The sequence below is a fragment of the Parus major genome, chromosome 1 (genome assembly GCF_001522545.3).
Source record: "Parus major isolate Abel chromosome 1, Parus_major1.1, whole genome shotgun sequence".
Taxonomy (NCBI): Eukaryota; Metazoa; Chordata; class Aves; order Passeriformes; family Paridae; genus Parus; species Parus major.
In genome coordinates, this window is record NC_031768.1 from 62,621,739 (window position 1) to 62,642,526 (window position 20,788).

The window sequence follows — 20,788 nt, forward strand, 5'->3', positions numbered from 1 at the left end:
ACACAGAAGCCCTACCATTCCCAAATGCTACAATGATAATGCTACTACACAATCAGTATGCACCTTATGCCATTCTTCCTGCCTTTAAAACAACTAAAATATTCCAGAACTACAAGGGGGTGGAAGATAAGAGGGTTCTAGAAGATCTCTTCAAGTACAAGGCTATTGGTGAACAGTTTTGTTGATTCTCAGTACTCATTTCTACCTACATTTATGCAATCATGAGAAGCAGCACAGTTTAAAATCTTGGTGTGGGGGAAACAAAAAAGGGATCCTAGAGACCCTAGGATGAAAAAAAGCTAGATATAAGCTTTAGGACACACTGCACTGGTCAGACAGTCTGAGAAAGACACTAGTGATCATCTGGCAATGGCTGCACATACAAGCTCATCCATTAGAAGGGGCACCAATAGGACTGCTTAAGCTTTAGTACCCAGATGAAAACAGGCAGCTCCATCTGGGGAAATCTCACAAGGGGGTATTAGAAGACTAGGCACTCAAAAATATGCCTACAGTCAACTTATCTTTTTGTACCAAAAAAAAATAAAAAAATAATCTATTGTCAAGTAACCTTCCTTGCATGCTCCTCTGGTACCCAAAAAAAGGGTAAGACATGTCTCATTCAAAGCAAAGGTAGCCTTTCATCCCTAAAGGCCTAAGGGCAGGTAACCATTCAAGCCCAGCTGAGAACAGTCAGCTCTTGACAGACTGCAAAACTCTACTTACAGTTATCAGTAATATTATGTTCTCCCATCTTTCACCATCCAATCCTATGCAGTTATAACACATAGAAAGACACAAACTGTTCTTCCATGGGAGATAATTCAAGGAGATCCCAAAGATATCAGTCAACTGACACACCATGTCAATGTCATGATATACTTGGCCATTCCAAAGCCAGCATTAGCCATCAACAAATACTCTCTGACCTGATAGTTACGCATCAAGAATTCACACATCAAGAGCTCTGGAGCTCAGTGACAAAGGCTGTGAACCCAAAAAACTGCTGCTAACAGGAATAAGAAGAAAGAATGTACATTTAATGATACTTGCCACATATTTCTGCAGAATTTGTTTAGAAATTGGAAGCTTTATCTGGAGGAACTACGATAAAAAAATAGAGCATTCAGAGATCCTGATTATTCTTGACAATAAGCAGAACCAGCAGAATCTTGACTGTGACACTTGTCACAGTTGTTACAAGTGCAATGCAAGGTGATCAATTCTAGGAAGGATCAATGTGACAATGCCAAACAGATGTGGTATGAAGTCTCACAAAAAATCAGATTCCTCCTGTAAGAGTCTCTCATAACTGGCAGATCAGAAGAATGGCAATATACAGAAACCAAGCAGGACTGCTCATCATTTTTGCTTGTATAATCATTTATCAGGATGCACCAATACACTAATAACTCCATTTTAGTCTTGCAGACAAGTTTAATGCTACTTAGAGGGTATGTAGTAGAGGGAAGACAAGGTAACATAGCTCAGCAGTTGTAAAACTCGAAAAGTATGTTATTTTATAACGTGAAGAGGAATAAGAAACCCCTTCAAGCATTTAAACATTTGCTTAATGAAAGATGAATAAAGGGCTACGACTGAATTTGGGGGATCAGACCAGAAGCAAAAGCCACTCCATAATGAATCCACAACATGAGACCAAATAATTAATGACAGTTTACCAATAGTATGAGCCCATCCCCTCCAAGTTCTGACTGGAACTCATGAGTCCAGGAAAGAGTCTGGTCAACAAGCCATGCAGAACATAGAATTGATGCTGGCACTTTTCATGCATTGGCACTGATGCATTAAAAAGCAGTGCCAGAAGGGACAGAACTGAAAGTCTTACCGACTTGTGCAGGTAGAAAAAATATAGACAATATAATTTCTGTTTTCAGTCTGAGTAACCACACCCATGAGAGACAAAGTAGCACTCACTGAAGGGTAAGGCTTCATCTGCAACACCCATTTTAAAATCCACAAAGGAACAGGACATCTGAAGAATTCAGCAAGAGATCTGGAACAGGGTTTAAGCTTAACTGCTTCACACTAAGACAAATGACAGTGTTCCCATAGTGATAAACAGATTTCATTGGTAAGAATGCAAATGTTCATCTGAATGACAAAGCTTTGAGAAAACTTGCCTCCAGGTTCCACACTGGCTTCACAGGCTTTCCGAAAAAACCCGAACAAAACACCAAAGCCCAACATAGTTGGTTCTCTTGTACATAAGTCTTAAAAGAACTAAAAATACACTGCCTCAGTGAATGCTAAGAAGTAAAAACATTGTTGTCATAGCCAGTGGGATATGATCACTTCCAACACCAACTCTGAAAAGCCTTCCCAAAGACAAACCCAAAGAACAGAAGAGACATTTGAAAGTGACTGAAAAAGCTTTGTTAGTGAACCAAAGAGGAGCAATCAACTTCGATATCTCCAGGGTGGTGTTCCTGTACTAATTCTAGTTCATTTCTGCCTGTCCAACTTGAGAGGTAACTGTAAAGGACACTCAAAGTAGACTAAGAAAAATTCTGTTTAATAGGACACACACTGACAATAGCAAAAGAATATCCCTGAAAGACAGCAGCACCCTTCAGTGCTCTGTTCCTCTTCTTTGATAGTGTTAAGAATGTTCTTACCAGTACATCTATGGCACAAAATAGGAAAAAAAAAGTCACATCCTTTGCTGGGTATGAAACACATACCCAGTACACACATATGGAAAAGCATTCAAACTTGCATTTTGTCTTGCAAGAACAACAGCCATCACTTTGTCTTCTGGAGGAATGGAACATCTTTACATTGGCTTATTTGTAACAAAAAACTCCCACATAAATTCACTATTATTAGAGCAAATTCTGCTTTTTGAAAATATAGTTTAATAATCACAAAATTGTAACACTGGGCCCTATCTGACAAGATCATGACACAAACTCTTGGTGTAGCACACACTTATCAGTCAGCATTGCCCATAAGCCAAGTCAAAATTTAGTAGATTAATGCAGTCACCAGAAAACCCTTTTTCTCAGCCTAAGTTACAACAGTTTAGAGATGTGAATGTATGACCAAATGGTTGTCTGACTCTAGAAAAACATCTTCTTGTGAAGACTAAGATGAAGTTGTATCAGCATTAAAAGGAAAAGGAATAAAGAAAAAAAAAACAAAACTGTTTTTTTGGCTGGCTATAAAAGTCCTGATTCTTGCAAAAGAAAGAGCTTAACTACTAATGCAGCTTTCTTACCTAAATCATTTTGAGTAGCAAAAAGGAAAGGAAATGTAACATAGAAGCATCCCACTGCATACACTAGAAGGAACACATGACAGGTATACAGTCCAAAGGCTTTTGATTGCTCAGGGCTTTGTCCAGTGCAGCTTTTACTATCACCACAACCACTGGACAACACATCCAGATCTCTTGATCACACACGCAGTTAAAGATTTTCTTGTTATGCAATCAGAATTTCCCAAGAGACATCTTGCAGCTGTTGCCTCTTACCTCAGCTCTGGGTGCCTCCAGGAAAAGACAAGCTCCCTGTCCCATTCAGCCTTTGCAAAAGTTGGTAAAGCACTCCCCACTCTTCTGAAGACTGAACAAACCTGGTTCTCAGCCTCTACCCAGAGGTCATTACGTTCACCCTCTGAGCACCTGGGTGTTCCTCAGTCCAGTATGTCAGTGCCAGATTTTACAAGTCATCTGACAATAGAGATTCTTCTACTCAAGGAAGAAATTGCTCAGCTAAGAGATTACCCAACAGTGCTCTGCTGCTAACAGCACTGCATTTGCAGAAGACACCAGAAGTGTCACACTACTCTTATACTCAGTATTTTGGACTGCACACATTCAATCACAGAATTAATCTGAAAAGAGCTTATTGGGTAAAAAACAAAAGTATTATGGAAGTGAGGTTTCATACAAATAACCTACTTGTACCATGGATCCAGGAATTCCCTTTCAGTTACTAGCTATGCTTGTTAGGAGTCCACACAGAATTACGCGATCATTCAACTCTCTTCAAGTCAGATATATTACAAAAACCACTCAAATACCACTTTTCATACAGACAAATTCTGTAAGTGCTGTAAGAATGCAATATAATACATTATTAGGAGAAATCTGAGTAACTAGTGAATAGCAAAGTGCAACAAGTTAATCTGTTCTGTACAGTCAAATGAGGCGCAGCACAGTCAAAAGTCTGAATTCTCCTCTTAGATTTTAAAATGGACCTTTGGATATTAACCTATTCCCTGAAAAGAGAATGAGCTTAGGGATTTGCTGTAGTTTGTTTTGGTTGGTTTTTTTTTTACTAATGTATGGAATGGGAACTGAGCTGGCTAGACCAATCCTACCCTTTGCAACCGCTTCCATCTTTTTAAGAAAAAAATTCAAAACGGCCAGTAAGTTAAAATAGTTCAGTACCTCAGCATTTGCTATACCTTTGAGTTTACCAGATGTCTGACAAGGTACTCTAGTATATTAAGATCTCAATTTTAAACTGCTCTAAGATTAAACTTGGAATAAATTTCTTCAGTTCTTATCTTGAATTACAAAGACTACTGATTTCATTATAATCATTTTAATAACACAGTGTGAGAGTAGTACATGTATCACATACTCCCTAGTGGTCACATCGTTTGGGAAATCACTACATTAACTTGGGTCTGTGCAAAAAGAACTTATATCAAGACCAATTAAAGACACACAGTCTTTACAGAAATCAACTTCTGCTAATGTATTTGAAAAGCCATGAACTCCCTAGGCAGAAAGAGCAAACTCATTCTAAGCTCAACAGACCAACATTTGTACCACAGGTTTCTGTTACATGAAGCAAGGAAAAAGTTATTTGGTTTTTTTGTAGTGCCATCACATAAAATTACTTGAAATTAAAAACAAGACACAAGCAATTTTTAAGCTATTAATGAGCATTCATCTGAGGAGCCACTCATGCTCCTTCTGTAAACAGTATCAATGTTTAAACAGTATTTAGTACACATCACTGTAACCAGAGGTTAGATCTTACCTCTTCCTGTATCCCACTGGTAGTAGTTAATTTACTTCCATCAGTAACTGTTATAATTATTGCTGGCTCCAGAAAAAAAGGGTTGCGTCCCTAAGGGGAAAAAAAAAATTTACTTAAAATGATGTAACAAACTCTGTTCAGACATTAAATAGCCACTGATATCCACTAACAAAACAACAAAGCTTGAGGTATTTATTCTCATGTACCACATAGTGGAGCACAATGGGTTTCTGAGCCTTTTTACAGCCAGACCATGGAAAGCTAGACACTTAATATGTCTGTATCCAATGAACACAAACAGCAAAAATTGTTAACACAGGACTTCAAGAATAACGCTTGCTGAAGTATTCTGACAAACTAGCAGCCGTTTAGAGACACAACCATCTCCTTAAAAGGTACTTCCAATTCCCCCTATTCCAGGGCTGATTTTGTGATTTAATTGCTGTGTGTCCAAGTATTTGTACAGTATCTTGTGATCATGACCCCTGGGTTAAGAACTAATACTTTATGTATTAAGACTGATATAAATAGCACCCGTTCCATTCTGATCAAAGATGAACACACATGCAAAGTCTACTTCAACAAATACTTGAAAAATAAATAAACTTTCTATATGCATCATTTAAGACAGAAACATATACAAGGCAAGATATTCTAGGATCCCAGCAAGACAGACAGCTAAGCTAGCTGTAGCAAAAACTTGAAATCAGTCATTGGTATTTTTTTATCTACTGCCAATATTCTAGGAGCTTTCTATGCCTTCTGGAAAAGAATCTTGAAGTATTCCACAGACATGTCAACTCCAAGCTTAGGTAACATTTCACTCTACCTAGAGTTAATAACAGACTGAATAAAAGTCACTACAAGACTGTGTTTAGTAGGTCCTGTTCTTCTCTTGCTAACCTCGAGGCCTTGTTTTTTTTCCTCAGGAAACAAAGAAAAATGGAACTAAACCTTCAGCCTAGCTCTGCTTATACAGACAAGTTATCTCATGAATGCTTATGATTTACTCGAAGTATGGAGAGAGAACCAGTAGGTTTTAAAAGATGTTTTAAATCCATTTTTAGAACCCTCTAAATATAATAGATCATCCACTGATTTTGTGCTTCAAACAGAACTTTTATTTAACAACCTGAAATATAATTGGCGAAAGGTATCCAGTTTGACCACTGTGGCAGCACCACATTTATAGTGGTCAGTATTTTCCCAAAGCTTAGTGAAAAAAAATTAAAGCTTTCTTTTCAAATGGCATACCATTACTACAAAAAATAAGCAAAAATAAACTTAAAACAAAGATCAATGTCTCCCATGAAATTCCAAGCTACTTGATAATTTAAACAATTAGTCAAAAGAATTTAAGGCTGCTCAAAACACTACATTTTAATTAAAATAATTTCCTAAGAATATTTAGCCTCATTTATTTCTTAACCGTTATAGTATGTTTTTGTGCCAACTAATAGTTTACCACAACTGCAAAACATCAGCTGGAAGCTAATTACATTGCACTGAAATAATACAGAAAGAGTTTGTAACTAGATATTTTTCTCATGAATCCTGATCATAAAAATACTTGAACACTATTGCTAATAAATTATTGTAAAAAGGAATTGACAACTGATAAAAATAACAGATTTAGAATGTCATAAGCAATACCAAGTTAATATTGCAGTGCAATTTCAAATAGAAGTATTAAAATTTTCATCTCTGACAACACCTACCTGGCTGTCCTCATCATCTTTATAAACTTCTTTTATTCCTTCATTGTACTTGGTCTCTTTTCCCCATCTACAGTTTAAGCCTTAAACAGTTTTGTCTTAGAATGATTATGAAATTACATGGAAAGAATCTAGAGTTGCTACACTTGAGCTCCCTACAAAACATGTCTGAGGGTGCAATTCTTCATCCTAAGTCTACTCTTTATGATTTCACAAGCATTTTAAATATACAAAGGATAGCATTAGCAAACTAAGAATCAACTTGTTTTCAGAAAGATGATTAAAATGTATCATGGAAGAATTTTGGTAAAAATGCCCATTACTGAGATCTATTATTTTTGACTAAAAATTTCCATGTTGTTAATCTTTCAAGACCACCACTGACTCTTCTGATCCTGCTCCTTACTCCTCCTATACAAAGGCATTCAAAAACAGTATTAAGTCAAACACTTCTCTAAGAAAACCCCCTCTTATTTATGTAAGCTCTCAGCAGTCAGACATTGTAAAATTAAATTCCAGAAGACTTACCAATACTTTTAACTAAACTGCAGCACTTTTGTCAACAATTGGTTGAGAACTTCTATTTAATTACTCTAATTCTACAGTAATCACTTGCTATTTCTCATCCCCTAGAAATACACTCTAAAAAAACCCCAACACCTAGCATTTACACACCTTGGAAATATTCTTCAGAAAGCATAGGTAATGAATTCAATCCAGCCCAATTATTTTGGATACGCAGAGGAACAGTGAGTGACAGTGTACACCACTACCAGCTCTTTGGCAGCTTACAGGTATGCTGCAATACACTGGGAAAAGCATCTCAGGATAACAAGGTATAAATAATAAGCCTGTTTACAACTTACTCTGATAAATAGCAAACCAGCATGAGGTTGTATTTATTTCAGAGGCAAATTCTTTTCAATACACTGCTTTTCCTTCTGGAAGTTTGTAGCAGTGGTGAAAAATGGAAGAGGCACCTATGGTTTTAATGGCTGATCACCCTGTAACAAGGTACAAGGAAGATTTTTTCATTTGCCTGCAATCTGCATTTTAAAGGACAGATGTGCACCAAGACAACAAAAAAACCCCACAGACTTCTTTTGGAAACCAAGTTACTTAAAACTCAGAATCAATACCAGAGAAAGTTTGCTTGGCTAAAAAGGAACAAGAGATTCAAAGCCTTAAAACTAACTTATGTAATATAACACTTCCATTTGAACAATTTTACAGCTTCATGACTGCTTCAAAATACAAAAGAACTCAGCTGCGTTGGCTGCCTTTTCCTTGGTCTCCAGCTGAAGCAGTTCCATGCACAGATAACACACAAATACAGAGCACCACTGAGCTCCACACCACTCACAAGGGGTCACTCTAAGAGGCATCCCATGCCACCCCAACTTGTGTGATGCTCTCAGGGGGAGCCTCACATCGACCCAGGAGTGTATCAAATTACTAAGACACATTATTGCCTGGTTAAGACTCTCACAACTAGGAAATCACTCCCACTGGTAAGTAAGCTTAACATCAAATTTCAGCATGACTAATTGATACACGCATGATTTTTTTCTCCAAGTGTACAGGTAAAGCAGTTCAAGAGCTACTGTGACCTTTACACATTCAAGTAGACAATATTATACATGCAGGAAGAGAAGATAAATTAACTACTGTTATCTCGAAGCACACATTTAAATATTAATTTCAGTGTCACAGGTGTTTCAGAACTGAAGAAATGGATGAGGTAGAAATGTGACCAAAACACACCAAATCAGAGACTAAAAATTACACAAGCAGCAACTACAACAAAAATAAGTTCTAGTGTACAGAAACCTCATACCCATGAAAGGTTGGAAGCTGAAAAAAAACATGAACTGAACTTCAGTGCATATTTTTTACCTATCACTAGGAACTGGAACAAATGCATTTTGAGATCACAACAAATGTCTAAAAGATACACTTTCATTTCAGTAAATCACAAAACCCTGCAAGTTGTATTGCACATCTATTTCCCATTGTATTATCTCAGCACAGCCTCTTCATTTTCAGAAGTATCAGCCCGGACTCTCACTAAATTTAGACATCTGACCAGGAAACACAAAACAGGAATATGAATTTTTGAATTCAGTCCTGTGTTTTTCATAATTTAGAAGGTCAAGAGTCTCACAAATACTCATAAGAATCTGTGAGCAACCATTGCTCGAAAACAACAGCTTACAATGAAATCTAGAAGTCAGAATGACAAAATTTATTAGCTTTAAAGCTATTTTTAACTGATGAACAGCTTAAAAAAAATCAAAACACTGAACTTGAATTTCAGACTACAAGAGATGGTCCAAATACATCATGGTTTTCACTTCTTGTTTCTTAGATACTTCAGTTACGCTTTAGCAAAACCATGAAATGACTAAGACATTACCATTTATTAGAGACTTTCCCCTTCATTGCTCAAGGCAGAACACTACCAGTCAAGTACACAGAGGTATTTAACAACTGTTCTGATGATCAGTTACATAAGAACTGCAGCATCTTGTGCAATTTCTTACTAGTCCCACTCACATTTTCAGCAGCTTTGGCTATTTTCTATGATCCCCACAGAATTAATCAATGTAGTTGGCAAGTCCTATAGAATCAATTGTATTTTATGCTGCCACACAATTGTTTCCCAAGTCACTAACACAGCTGAATACACTGGCATCACTACAGTATTTTAGTCAATTTATACCTGTCAATTAAATGCTACAAAAATTACTTTGTCTTTAAGGATCTTCAATCCTTATGTAAGTTTCAATTATGTATGTAGACACACACCATAACCATGCATGTACATGCAATGCACTACAGTACTAGGAAATTAATATGCTTTCAATTTTGGTAGATCAGTAAATTCGTTCCTATTACTTGATAGGAAGCAAAATGTCTTTAAATGGAAGTTTCCCCAGATGAAGCTACTCTACCACCTAATTAATATTTATCACAATCACAGTGTGAAATTTTCATCTATCAGAACACAAGGAAGAATATGCTGGGGGTGAGGGAGTGCAAAAAGGGCAGTCCAATTCTACTACACCTTTTCCTTTGATAAATCTAACTGCTCACAGGATATGCCACAAGAGCACCATAATTCTGTAGCCAGACTGAAAAATACAGTAACTCTAAATTCCATCACAGTGTTATCCAAGTGACTGAACCTGCATGATAAAAATAACTTGGAAATTGTACTTATTTACTACACCTGCTTTAGAACAGAAATTGATTCCCTGAAGTGGAAGCACCTCAGTGTCAGAGAAACTTCTGTGCTTTCAGCCTGAATGATTAAGAGCTGAAGAACATACAAATTCTGTACAAGCTTAAGGTCTGACAAGATGGACTCCATGCACAACAGAAGTTACTAACTTATCTGTCTTGCTATCCATAAGGATTTCAGTATGTTTCCTTGATGCTATTGATTATTCAGTATATAATACAGTTTTGCAGTGGTAGGTCTGTCTTAGTAGAAGATCAGATATTTGTACAGCAGATATACAAAGATCACTTTCAGAAGTCACAGAAGTTCAATGAGAGCTACACCAACCAGGCTGAGTTTTGGTCAGGATAACTGTTTTGAAACATGTTAAAATTTCAAGCCATAAAAGGAATTTCAATACAAAGCAGAAATCTCCCTTGATGCCTGATTAATGACAAAGGCAGCAACACCAGACACAAAGAGCAAACTTATGAAACAACCTAGTGAAAACCCCATTCCAAAAATTACACTGTCTCCAAGAAAAAATGCCCAGTGTTTTTCTGAAAGGGCTGTAGGACAACAGGATGATTCTTACTATTAGAGCTAGTCCCACACACACCTGCAGTATGGACAAGCATCCTCTGTCATAATACTGACATATCTTAGGTCTCCCTGCAATACTCAAAATGTGAGGACTTGTGATCTGCCTTTCCTTCACACTAGGCAGTCAGGAATACTAACTCACCAACAGACAGGTTTCAGAAAACACAGGAAAATTCATCACCTGCTAAAGATAATTTGAGAGATCACCTCACTATAACCAAAAGAAGATAACTCTAAATCTTAAGGGGAAAACAACTACTGTCAGAAAAGCAGGTGATAGTAGAAGGTTTTAGAAGACCCAACTGTGGTTCCAAAAACTATAAAGACCTAGTTCCTCTGTATATGTAACAATATATACACCCAGGGTGAGTAAAAAGATCACATCTCTTCAACTAAGGGATGAGGGAAAGAAACAGGTTTGACAAATGCTTAAGGAGTCTTGACTGAGCCCAAGACAGTAACTGTGCTATGAAAACACCATCTCTCAACACCACCACTTAGTCTTCCAAAGCTCCCATGGGTTTCACCATACTTCCAGCTGCAAAAAAATAACATTTATAAACTGATATTTGGCCAAAATAGCCAATCAGAGTACTTCTCCTATGTGAACTTGTACTTTACCCTGTAATTGGAACACCAGCCAGCAGAGGGGGCACAAGTTAATAAAATCTATCCTCATATAAGGTGAATTGAGTAACAAGATAAACGTGAGGCATGCTCTGTTTGCATACTACCTCAAAATACACAGGAACAGGTTAATACCTCCTATCCAAAACCATGTATCTGAAACCCCTAAATGTTCTTGTTTAAGTACAAATAAGAAGTAATCCATCACTGAACTATAATTTCTCAACACATGTTTAATCCAATAGCTGGTTCATAGTTTCTAGACAGCATGGAAGCATATACTATCATTCCACTTCTTCCTTTTTTTGCTGCAGACTGCCCATCTTTGGAAGGCTCAGCCACAAACATTTAACTGTATTATAGACACATTCCCTTTGCCTTTGAAGCTAGCCACCCCCCATCTTAAATTGTTTTGTCTTTTGGACAAGACCTTAAAAAGAGTTTTAGGAAGACCTTTTATCAAGGTCTAAATCCATGCACCCATTCACTCACCATCTTCCCTTCCCCCCCAAAAACAAACCAGAAAATGCTTGTCAGGCAGTAATGATTTCTCCTGCATTCATTCATACTCTGAAAGTCAACAAAATTGCAAAAATTTTACAGTAAAGATGGCTACCAAAAAATATCTTTCCTCCATAAAGTGAGATTACAAAACCTAAATTCAGCTGTCCTCCTCCATAGATTACAGCAAGGTTATTGTAGGAAAATTAATTTCCCACATTCTAGACAATTCTTAAAACTACTTAACAAAAACCTACAACAAGGTACTACAATGCCTAAGACATGGGCTAGTCACAGTTCCTTAATTGGAATACCTATGTAGTATTACAAGGCAGTTACTTGGCTTCAGTTTCATTCCTTACTGGCACTACAGATTAGCAATGGATGAAATAATTTTTTGCACGTGTCACGTTCATACATACCACTGTTTGGTGGTAAAATGCTTTCTGCATTTCAGGCAACCAGGAACAAATTAAGTTATAGACTTATATAAAAAGAATTTAAAAGAAAAATCAGTTAGCAAAAGGTTTTCAAAGCAGAACATAATTGTAATAGCTCAATTGTAATAGCAGACTTTTCCTAAAGCTGAGCCAGAGACCAAACTCCTCAGCACATCACCTACAGAACTAAGGGGCAATTCTTGAAACAACCATTATGTTCATAACACAGGCTACCTAAGTTAATTTTAAGAAAAGGAAATTTAAGGTACTGAGGAAAATAAATGGGATGAAAGCAAGTAATTTGCCCCTTGGTATTCTGGACTTCAGCATTATCTCCAAAAATATTTTTTAAAATAGCCATTTATGACTTCAATTGACTACTGAACCTCCAAATGTGTCACCTTAAACTAGCCATGTCCAGTCAAAGCTGTACATCGAAAATCAAAGATCCAGTCAGATATCACTTCTATAACTATAAATGCTAGAGACAAAACAGCTATCTGAATTGCACAACAGACATCAAATCCATTTTCAAAAACAAAGTCACAGAAATATATCTAAGCACATCAGCTGCTTGCTTTGCTGAAGTTTGCAAATTTGTGTTCTATAGGCAATGATTTCATTGCACATCCATCCTGAAACATGCCACAAGAAAATTCACTGTGCTTAGTATCATTTTTATAGACGCTCATAACTTTACACATTCAGGTTTCCAAGTCTGGCACTGAATGAACTGCTTAAAGACTATTTAATTGTGCAACTTCAGTCGTTTTGGAACTCTCTCAAAAAGTTTGTGCCAAAAACAAAACTAACAGCAAGAAAACAAAAAAGGCAACTCAAAGCAGCCTGAAAATGAGTTTAAATTCAAGAACAGATCATTTTGGAATACAAGACCTCCACTTTGAATAGTACACATGCAACAACAGAAAGCATGTGTTAAGGAAGCAGTTTAAGACTCTGTTCATGTTGAACAATAAAGAAATGATGAATACATAGTAGATTTACCAAGATATCCAACTTTAAACCTAAACTTAAAACGCCTAAATCAGAGGGGTCCCAATATTAGTAAGTCACAGTTTCAAAGATCACAGGTTAGTATATAGGTTTGTCCTGTTTCTTTCATTTAAGAACAGATTTAATTGAGTTTTAAATATCACATTATGTAAGTGATAGTTTCTTGATTAACTTGTAAGTGTTCCAATTTAGATGAGGTCCTCAGTAAGTTTCAAAAACAATTCAGTCCTTCAATCTTTCACAATTATGTGACAGTTAAAAGAAAAAGTAAAACATGCATGGAACAGGAATTTTATATATAATGAATTCCAGCAAGTAACAGTGACAAACAACATTGAAATGAGGAACAAAAGGCCACTAACATTTGAAATATTTAAGTACTGATGTGACAGATATATAATCCCAAAAGAGGAAGAACTAACTTTTTCTTAAATTAACTACCTAAGCAGCAATATCAACTGCAATCACAACTTTTATCTTATTTTTAAGGCAATGGAAATTGTAACTTATAGAAAAAGATACATCTTATCAGTTCACTACAGATTAATAAATGCATCACTACTGGAATCATCTGATATTGGATAATCAGCCAGTAAGTTACACCAGTTTTCAAAGTTATTTGAGTGAACATAGTAAATGTGAGCTACTAAAAATAGGTTCCATTTGAGCCTTTACAAACTTTTTCTAAGAAAAATAAAATAACACAATCCATACTAAACATAACTTTAAAGTCAGCTCCAAAGACTCTGAGTTTGATTTTGGTTATATTTCCTAAAAATATTTCTGAATGTTTTATTCCAAAAATAACTGACCTTGCCAAGCCCTGGATCAAGTCCCTAATTACAGCAGCCTTTCTGCTTCACAGCAATGACTTTACAGAGCTGGTTCTGGCTCAGTCAGTGCAATTCACAGTGCTAAGCCAGGCCTCTATTCTCCACATGCTGGAGAAGGGTAACGAGTCCTACAGTTGCCAGCACATTAAATAGAGGGGGAAAAAAAACAAACCAGAAAACACACCACCAAGGAGAAAATACACACTTGTATACAAAAATCTCCCCACATTTTTAGAGGCTAATAATCCAGAGTACTGACTATACTAGACTGAGTGGACTAGAAGTAGCTTATTGACCTATGAACATAGAGCAATTCTTCAGAATGACTTCCCAAAGACTCCCCCATGATTCCTTCCTGGAGTTTATCACCACAACAGCAGGAGCAACTTAGCTGTTTAAAACCAACTCTGAACCACTAGAGTTCAGTCCAGTTTATTAATCTCACCGATCAATCACTGATTTATTTTACTACATGAAGTCACACCACTTGAAGCAAGGTCAGCACAACTACAGCCCATGAGAGGCCACAAGGTCCAGAGCAGAGATCTGACGAGTAAGGCTGAGTATACCTTACAGACAAATGCATACAATCAAGTTGGCATTCTAGGATTCAAAGCTGGGAGGGCTGTTGTGAGAGAGATGGCCAGTTTTTACTCACTTTGTATACTGAGCATCAGAAGACACTATCAGTGCACTACATGAGTGCAGTGACATATTCTGTATTTGTTCAATGTAGCCAGACAAAATACACAGTGTATGCAGATAATTTATCAATGAACATGCTACAGCACTACCCCTTCCAAATCAGATTTGTCTGAAGTATCTTCTTTCTGCTACTGGAACAGATTGATGAGATTATTTCCATTGGAAAAAAAGTATTTCATGTAAGGTTGTTTCAAATTCGTTAAAAACATACTGAATTAGAACTAGACAAGTGATTTTAAAAACATATAAGCATTTTGCTGAACTTTGTTGTACTGAGAAGGCTAAAGGGCTAAAGGGCAAGCAGCTCCAGCTCACAATGTGAAAAAAAACTTGAACAGAGCTTGCTGCAGCTCTCACTAAAGGGTATTCTAAAACAAAACTAACTAAAAATTTCACAGATGGCATGTTTAAAGATTATGGTCTGAAAGGTAGAAGTTCAAACCAGCATGCTTAATTTTATCACACAGCAAATGAGAACGATTGATTTTTACCAGCACTTCATATACAGATCTTTGACATCAGCAGGCATACAGGTTCATGTTAAATCCATTGCTATTCCACAAAACAGGAAACTGGGAGAAAGCCTCTCATTTCTGCCATTACTGCATTTACACTTGTAAAGTTGTTTACTACTGTCTGAAATTCTCCTATTTGGTTTTCTTGGCGAAGGAGACCAAAAAAAGAGGCCAGGAGAGCTACTCTAGACATGCAAAGCTCTGCCTCTACCAACATGAGAAGCAAACTTCACATGCAACAGTGCCAGCATGACAAAGCAGGAAATGCTAACCTAAACGTTAGTTCCAAATTTGGAGGCACATGCAGCACAGGCCATTTCAGTGCAGTGTGTTATGATCCCAAAATACCAAGACAAAAGCCATACTTCAAAGGACTTTGACTTTTGAGAACAAAATCCAGTAACAATCCTCAAATGCCTCTTGGGAAAATAAACCTGCTCAACAATTTAAAGAAAACAGAACATATCACTGCAAAATCATAATGCAGTCCATGTTGGAAACAGTATTTCTTTCACATGTGATTGTTGTGGTTTTATAAGCTCAGGAGATCCTAGACAAGCGTATAAGCAAGCAGTTAGCCTAGAATGTGTGACTTAAAGCTGTTTTGTCCCTAAAAGTATGATCAGACATTATCTCCTAGGTACACTGTTTAACTGTAGTTGGAATACTACAGAATTTCAGCCATTACGGCAAAGCATCCTGAGCCCTACATACCAGTGCCAAGTTTTACTGTGGGAACACACCAGCACTTCTGCTACTGTAGCTATAAATGGGTCTAAACATATACTCAGAGAACTATAAAGTAGCAGTTATCCTAAGATTATGTTGTTTAATGGCCATACATGGCATGAACAAAATACTTGGAAAAAACCCAAGTCATTTAAAAACAATGCCATTATATGCAGGATACCTTCCAACTTCCAGGTCAGGAATAGGTCATTCCAGCTCTGAGCATATTTTTAAGTTTCCAAAATATTCTTTATTAGTTGAATTGCATTTGGATTTTAGTTTTTCCTCAAAAAAAATTTAGTTATGCTTCTGTTCACATGCAGAACACACTACAGAGTAAAAGGCTTTCACCAAGACTGCACACAGCCTGGTAAGTCACCCAGTGTTTCTTGTGCTAATCTAAATCCAGGCAGCATCTTATTCATCATTGTGAACGAAAAATACCTATTCTAAATCCACTTGTATTAGACACATTAGAGTTGACTTTTCTGCTTCTTGCAACTAAGTTAGCATGTGGTTTTGTTACACTAGATTTGTTTAAAAGTCAAACTCATAGCAGTAGTAATGCTGCAGAAAAATATACAAAATATGCTAGTGAGATTAAAAATCATAGGAAGCTTATATTATCGAAAAGCACTTTCTATATGCAGTATTAAAGCAATTTCACCCTGAAAAAAATTTCAAAAATACTTTGAAATATCAAGCACTTTGAAATGCATTCAGTTAAGTATATTTTATCCTCTCAAACTTACTCTATGCAATACTGTTGAAAAAAGACTTTCATCATTTCACAAATAACAGGCAACATGAAACACATGGGGTATCAACAAAGCAGTGTTTCAGCAACTTCAAGAATCCATCAGATTCCAGTTTTTGTAGGGCTGTGTTGGTCCTCTGCACGTGAATATCAAAACACCATTGATACATATTTTACCTACCTCAGATTTAGTGCATAGTCTTAGAAACCTCACTACAAACTGCAGGTAACTGAATGATGGTTCACTTCAACTATTTGTTTTCATTTTCACTCTTAACTGCCGCTACACTTTGAATGTTTTCTGTTTCCACAGAAACATCTAACAGTATTTAACCCTTCTATCCACTATAACAAGCTGAACATTTGCTACACAAAACTATTTGGTTAAATTGTGACTATTCATGTCCTGCAGAACAAGCCATAGTTGCAAGACCTAAGAGCGTACTTCAAGGAGACAAAAAACCTGCTGGTAAAAGGCTTGGTCTTTCAGACTACCTGAAATAATGGAAAAGCTGAACTGGAGAAAAGAAGTCAATTATCCAAGAGTAAACTGGGCTAATGAAGTACAATATTTTGTGTGATGTGACAGTAAACCCTTACTGATCTTGGTGTGTTTCAACGGATTTCTTCCTGAAGACATCTAAATGCTGTATTTTTTCCTCTAACCTCTCCATAAAAATGCAGAAGGTGAAAATGATTGCTATTTTTACTGAACTCTAAAAACTGACACCCTATTTGAAGGTTTATTCTTCTGCTATCATAATCATCACAAAGCATACTAAGGAGGGGGGAGACCTATAATTGGATGCAAGCAGTATAATAGTGAAATTATCAATCTTGAAGTGCTGCAAAAGTTAAAGGCACAGCCACCTTAAAATGTGTACTTGTCAAAATCATTTTTTCTTGACAAAAGCCTCCAAAACAATTGGATCTAGCAAGCCCTCTGTAAGGGAAAATATTTATAATAGCATAGCATTTATATCAGAAATAGCTTATGAAAAAATCTTCCAGGCTCTTGATAATTCACGTGTGTTGACAGTGTCCTTTAAGATCTAAACGTGAGATCCTGTGATCAGCTGATCACATGGTAACTCAATCTTTATGAGTAACTAAGCCAGTACTTATTTGCTTAAAGAGCAGTATGATAAACAATAAAAATTCAAACATTAAAGCTGCAAGAAAATATGAAGCAGATTTTCCCCAACTTCAGAATGACCGTTCAGCCACCATTCTTGTTCAGAAGGTCAGCTGATGGAGAACTCTGGTCAACTTTGAAAGAAATCGAGTACATTGAGTCACTCTGCCATTTAAACAAACAGTTCACACTCAGCAGGGGTACAAGATATCACACTGGTAGAGACATAACCAGACAATCCCATCAGGCTTGTATCATGTCTTGTCATTGGCATGTGTAAGAAAAGTCTGTTTTACATTTGTTCATTTTCATGTAACAAGTGGGTCTCAGCAACTATTTAGAAGTCAATACACCAAAATACAAGCATAACAGTCCGAAGATTTTTTAGCCACAAATTTCCCGCAGAAGATGAATAGAAGTTTGGATTTTATTACATCACATAATACCACACCTAAGATGGTCTATACATTGGGGTTTTTTGTAAAATTATCTTCTCTTACTCTGACATACTCAGTCTTCCAATATCTGCCTGCTAAATTTCAGTTAACTACTATTTTATAGTCTTAGTATTTGTACCTTCTTTAGAAAAGAGTTAATCAGCAATTTCTGTTCTAAATGAAAACTATTTCCATTGCAACTAAGCACTCTGACCACTTTTATTTTCCTGTTTTAAGTTTCTTATACCATGCAATGGTAAACATTTGTCTGGACTAAATTTTAGGTGGTAGACAAGAATAACAAGAAGATGACAAGCTACCAAAACAAAGACCAGTGTGAAGTTGAGGACAATTAGCTGCCCCAGATCTCATTCTGCAAATGCTGAAGTATCGTGGAATTTGATTTATTTTTTAAAAGTTGGTATTTTGGTTAGAATAGCCAAAATGGGAACCTTTGACTTCAGCACCAGATGACCTGCCATTTGCAATACATTCATCTATTTTTGCTAAATAGGGATAGAATTTCAATTTAGTCACCTGACTAAATATGTGAATACCTCTTCAACAGCCAGCTCCACATGTGGAGTGGAGAAAAATGTTCCTAAGTGAGGATGGGTTCAAGCCCAGAGAGAATTGCAACCAGAACAGATCAAACAGTCATTGTTTCACAGGCAAAAGAGCAGCTATTGCAGTAATGAACACTACTAGTGAGTCAAAACAGTCATGACAACTCAACTGCCCACTTGAGTAGTTGAGCACAGCTGGTTCACTTAGAGCAAATTATTTGACATGGGTTTAATTAGAGTAATTATCAGAAGCAATGGGAAAGAGCAAGTATTTTGTGTATGGGCCTAGAGGGGTTAAGTGTTCAAGAGTAATATAGCTCCTGTAACTAAACAAAAACACCAGAAAAATGGGAAAATTACACACAGATGTATGAGGACAGCAGAGGGCCATAGGAAAAAATGTGATCCCATGTGTGGAACTAGCACTTTTTTTTAAGTTACATCACTAAACAGGCATTGTAAAAATGTTTAGGCTCACTTGATCATCTCATGGGGAAGCCATACAATGCAGCATGACAAATTCCCTTCACAAACAAACATGGCATGTTATCACGAACCCTGCTTAGACTGGAAAGAGAAGGGGACTTATGCTCACAACCACAGTCCCATGTTAAATACCAAGAGCAGAACTAAGCACTAATCCTCAGAGAGTGGACAATTACATGAGAATAACCAACAAAAAGGGGAGATTCAAGTCAGTAGGCCCCACATGAGAAGTACATTATATACTTTGCCAACACTAGTAGTACCCTTCAAGTGAAGGAAATCCAGGCTTTGATCCAGCACCAGAAAGAACTCTGAGTCCTAATACACATTTAACCTACAACATCTGTATTTCAGCAGCTCATACTAATGAGCATGAGAATGTTGGCCCACACCAAAAAAATCCTGTTTCAAAGGGATAGTTGCAATAGAGAGATTAAAAAAAGCACAGCCTCTCGAGGCTCTGATACAACAGGTAGGTTTATAAAAATACACGTATGCAGAGAAATGTTGAGGTAAACTCACTGGAAAGAATGTGTTTTGAAAAAGTTGTGCTCCTTCCAGTACTTTTGGACATGCAGTGTTCTTAGAAAAATGGATCATCTCCCAAACTGTTCAGCACTGTATAGAGAAAGCAAAGTTTTCATAACCCTAACAGGCTCACCAGCTAAGGTACTGAGCACACGCTTGACAAAAAAAAAAGTTTTAACTGAAAAGGTCAACTTGGAGGCTACATCACAGCTTAAAAACTGAGAAATGACTGAAATTAAAGGAAAAAATAAGTTGGGTACCAGACTGTATTCAGTGACTGTATTTCTTCAAGCTAGCTGAGCTCTGCTAACTTTGAAAGAAGCCCCCATATTGAATATTCCATGAAGATGCCACTTTGGACAACTAGCTAATTGCTGTCTCTGGGAAGTTTGTGTTTTAAGATTTTTCCACCTAGCAACAGTCAACCTACCTGCCCATAGTTGTCTATGCCAGTTACTAATCTATTTAAATTTAATAAATCAAAAGCTGTCCTTAGGGACTGGCCAAGAGTCGTAAGTCCTTCAGCTTGAAGGTTTTTCAGTTCATTCATAAACGTTGCATGGTTTTCCTTCCAGCCAGCCTGCAAAGAGAAACATGAGAAGATTCATTCTGCAGAGACGAGTTTTGCTTTCTTGTTAGGCTACAAAGAGCCTTCCCCACTGCATGCGGCTCACTACAAATGCTAACGAAATACCTCAGAAGTTAGCAGTATTTGATATTGATCCAAAAAGCCTGAAAAGATGCACTTCTCTTAATCTTTAGCGCTCCTCATTTACCAAAGGCAAAAACATTTTGTTTTGTTCCACGGGACAAATTTCTTTGAGGACACCGGTGCCCAAACCTTAGAGCTATTTACATCACCATCTCAGAGTTGTGCCCAGATAGACGCCAACTGCGCTGTGAAGCGACCTCCAACAGGTTCACCGTCCTGTGTCATGTGGACCCGCCGCCCCCTT

General features: G+C 37.0%; 1 protein-coding gene across 7 annotated transcripts in view; it reads right to left on the reverse strand.

The window, feature by feature from the left end:
- Nucleotides 1-20,774, reverse strand: part of INTS6 (integrator complex subunit 6) — a 37,677-nt gene extending 16,903 nt beyond the window's left edge. For 2 of the 7 annotated variants that reach the window (XM_015628062.3, XM_015628057.3), the window contains exons 1-2: nt 20,263-20,774; nt 5,019-5,108 (exon numbers count right to left, since the gene is read on the reverse strand). In XM_015628062.3, coding sequence (XP_015483548.1) covers nt 5,019-5,108; nt 20,263-20,382 — 210 coding nt within the window. In that variant the 5' untranslated portion in view covers nt 20,383-20,774. Of the gene's footprint in view, nt 1-3,925; nt 3,950-5,018; nt 5,109-19,826; nt 19,923-20,262 lie in introns of those variants that run through there. The other 5 variants (XM_015628034.3, XM_015628048.3, XM_015628041.3 and 2 more) reach the window with 4 other exon arrangements.
- Nucleotides 20,775-20,788: the final 14 nt, after the last annotated feature.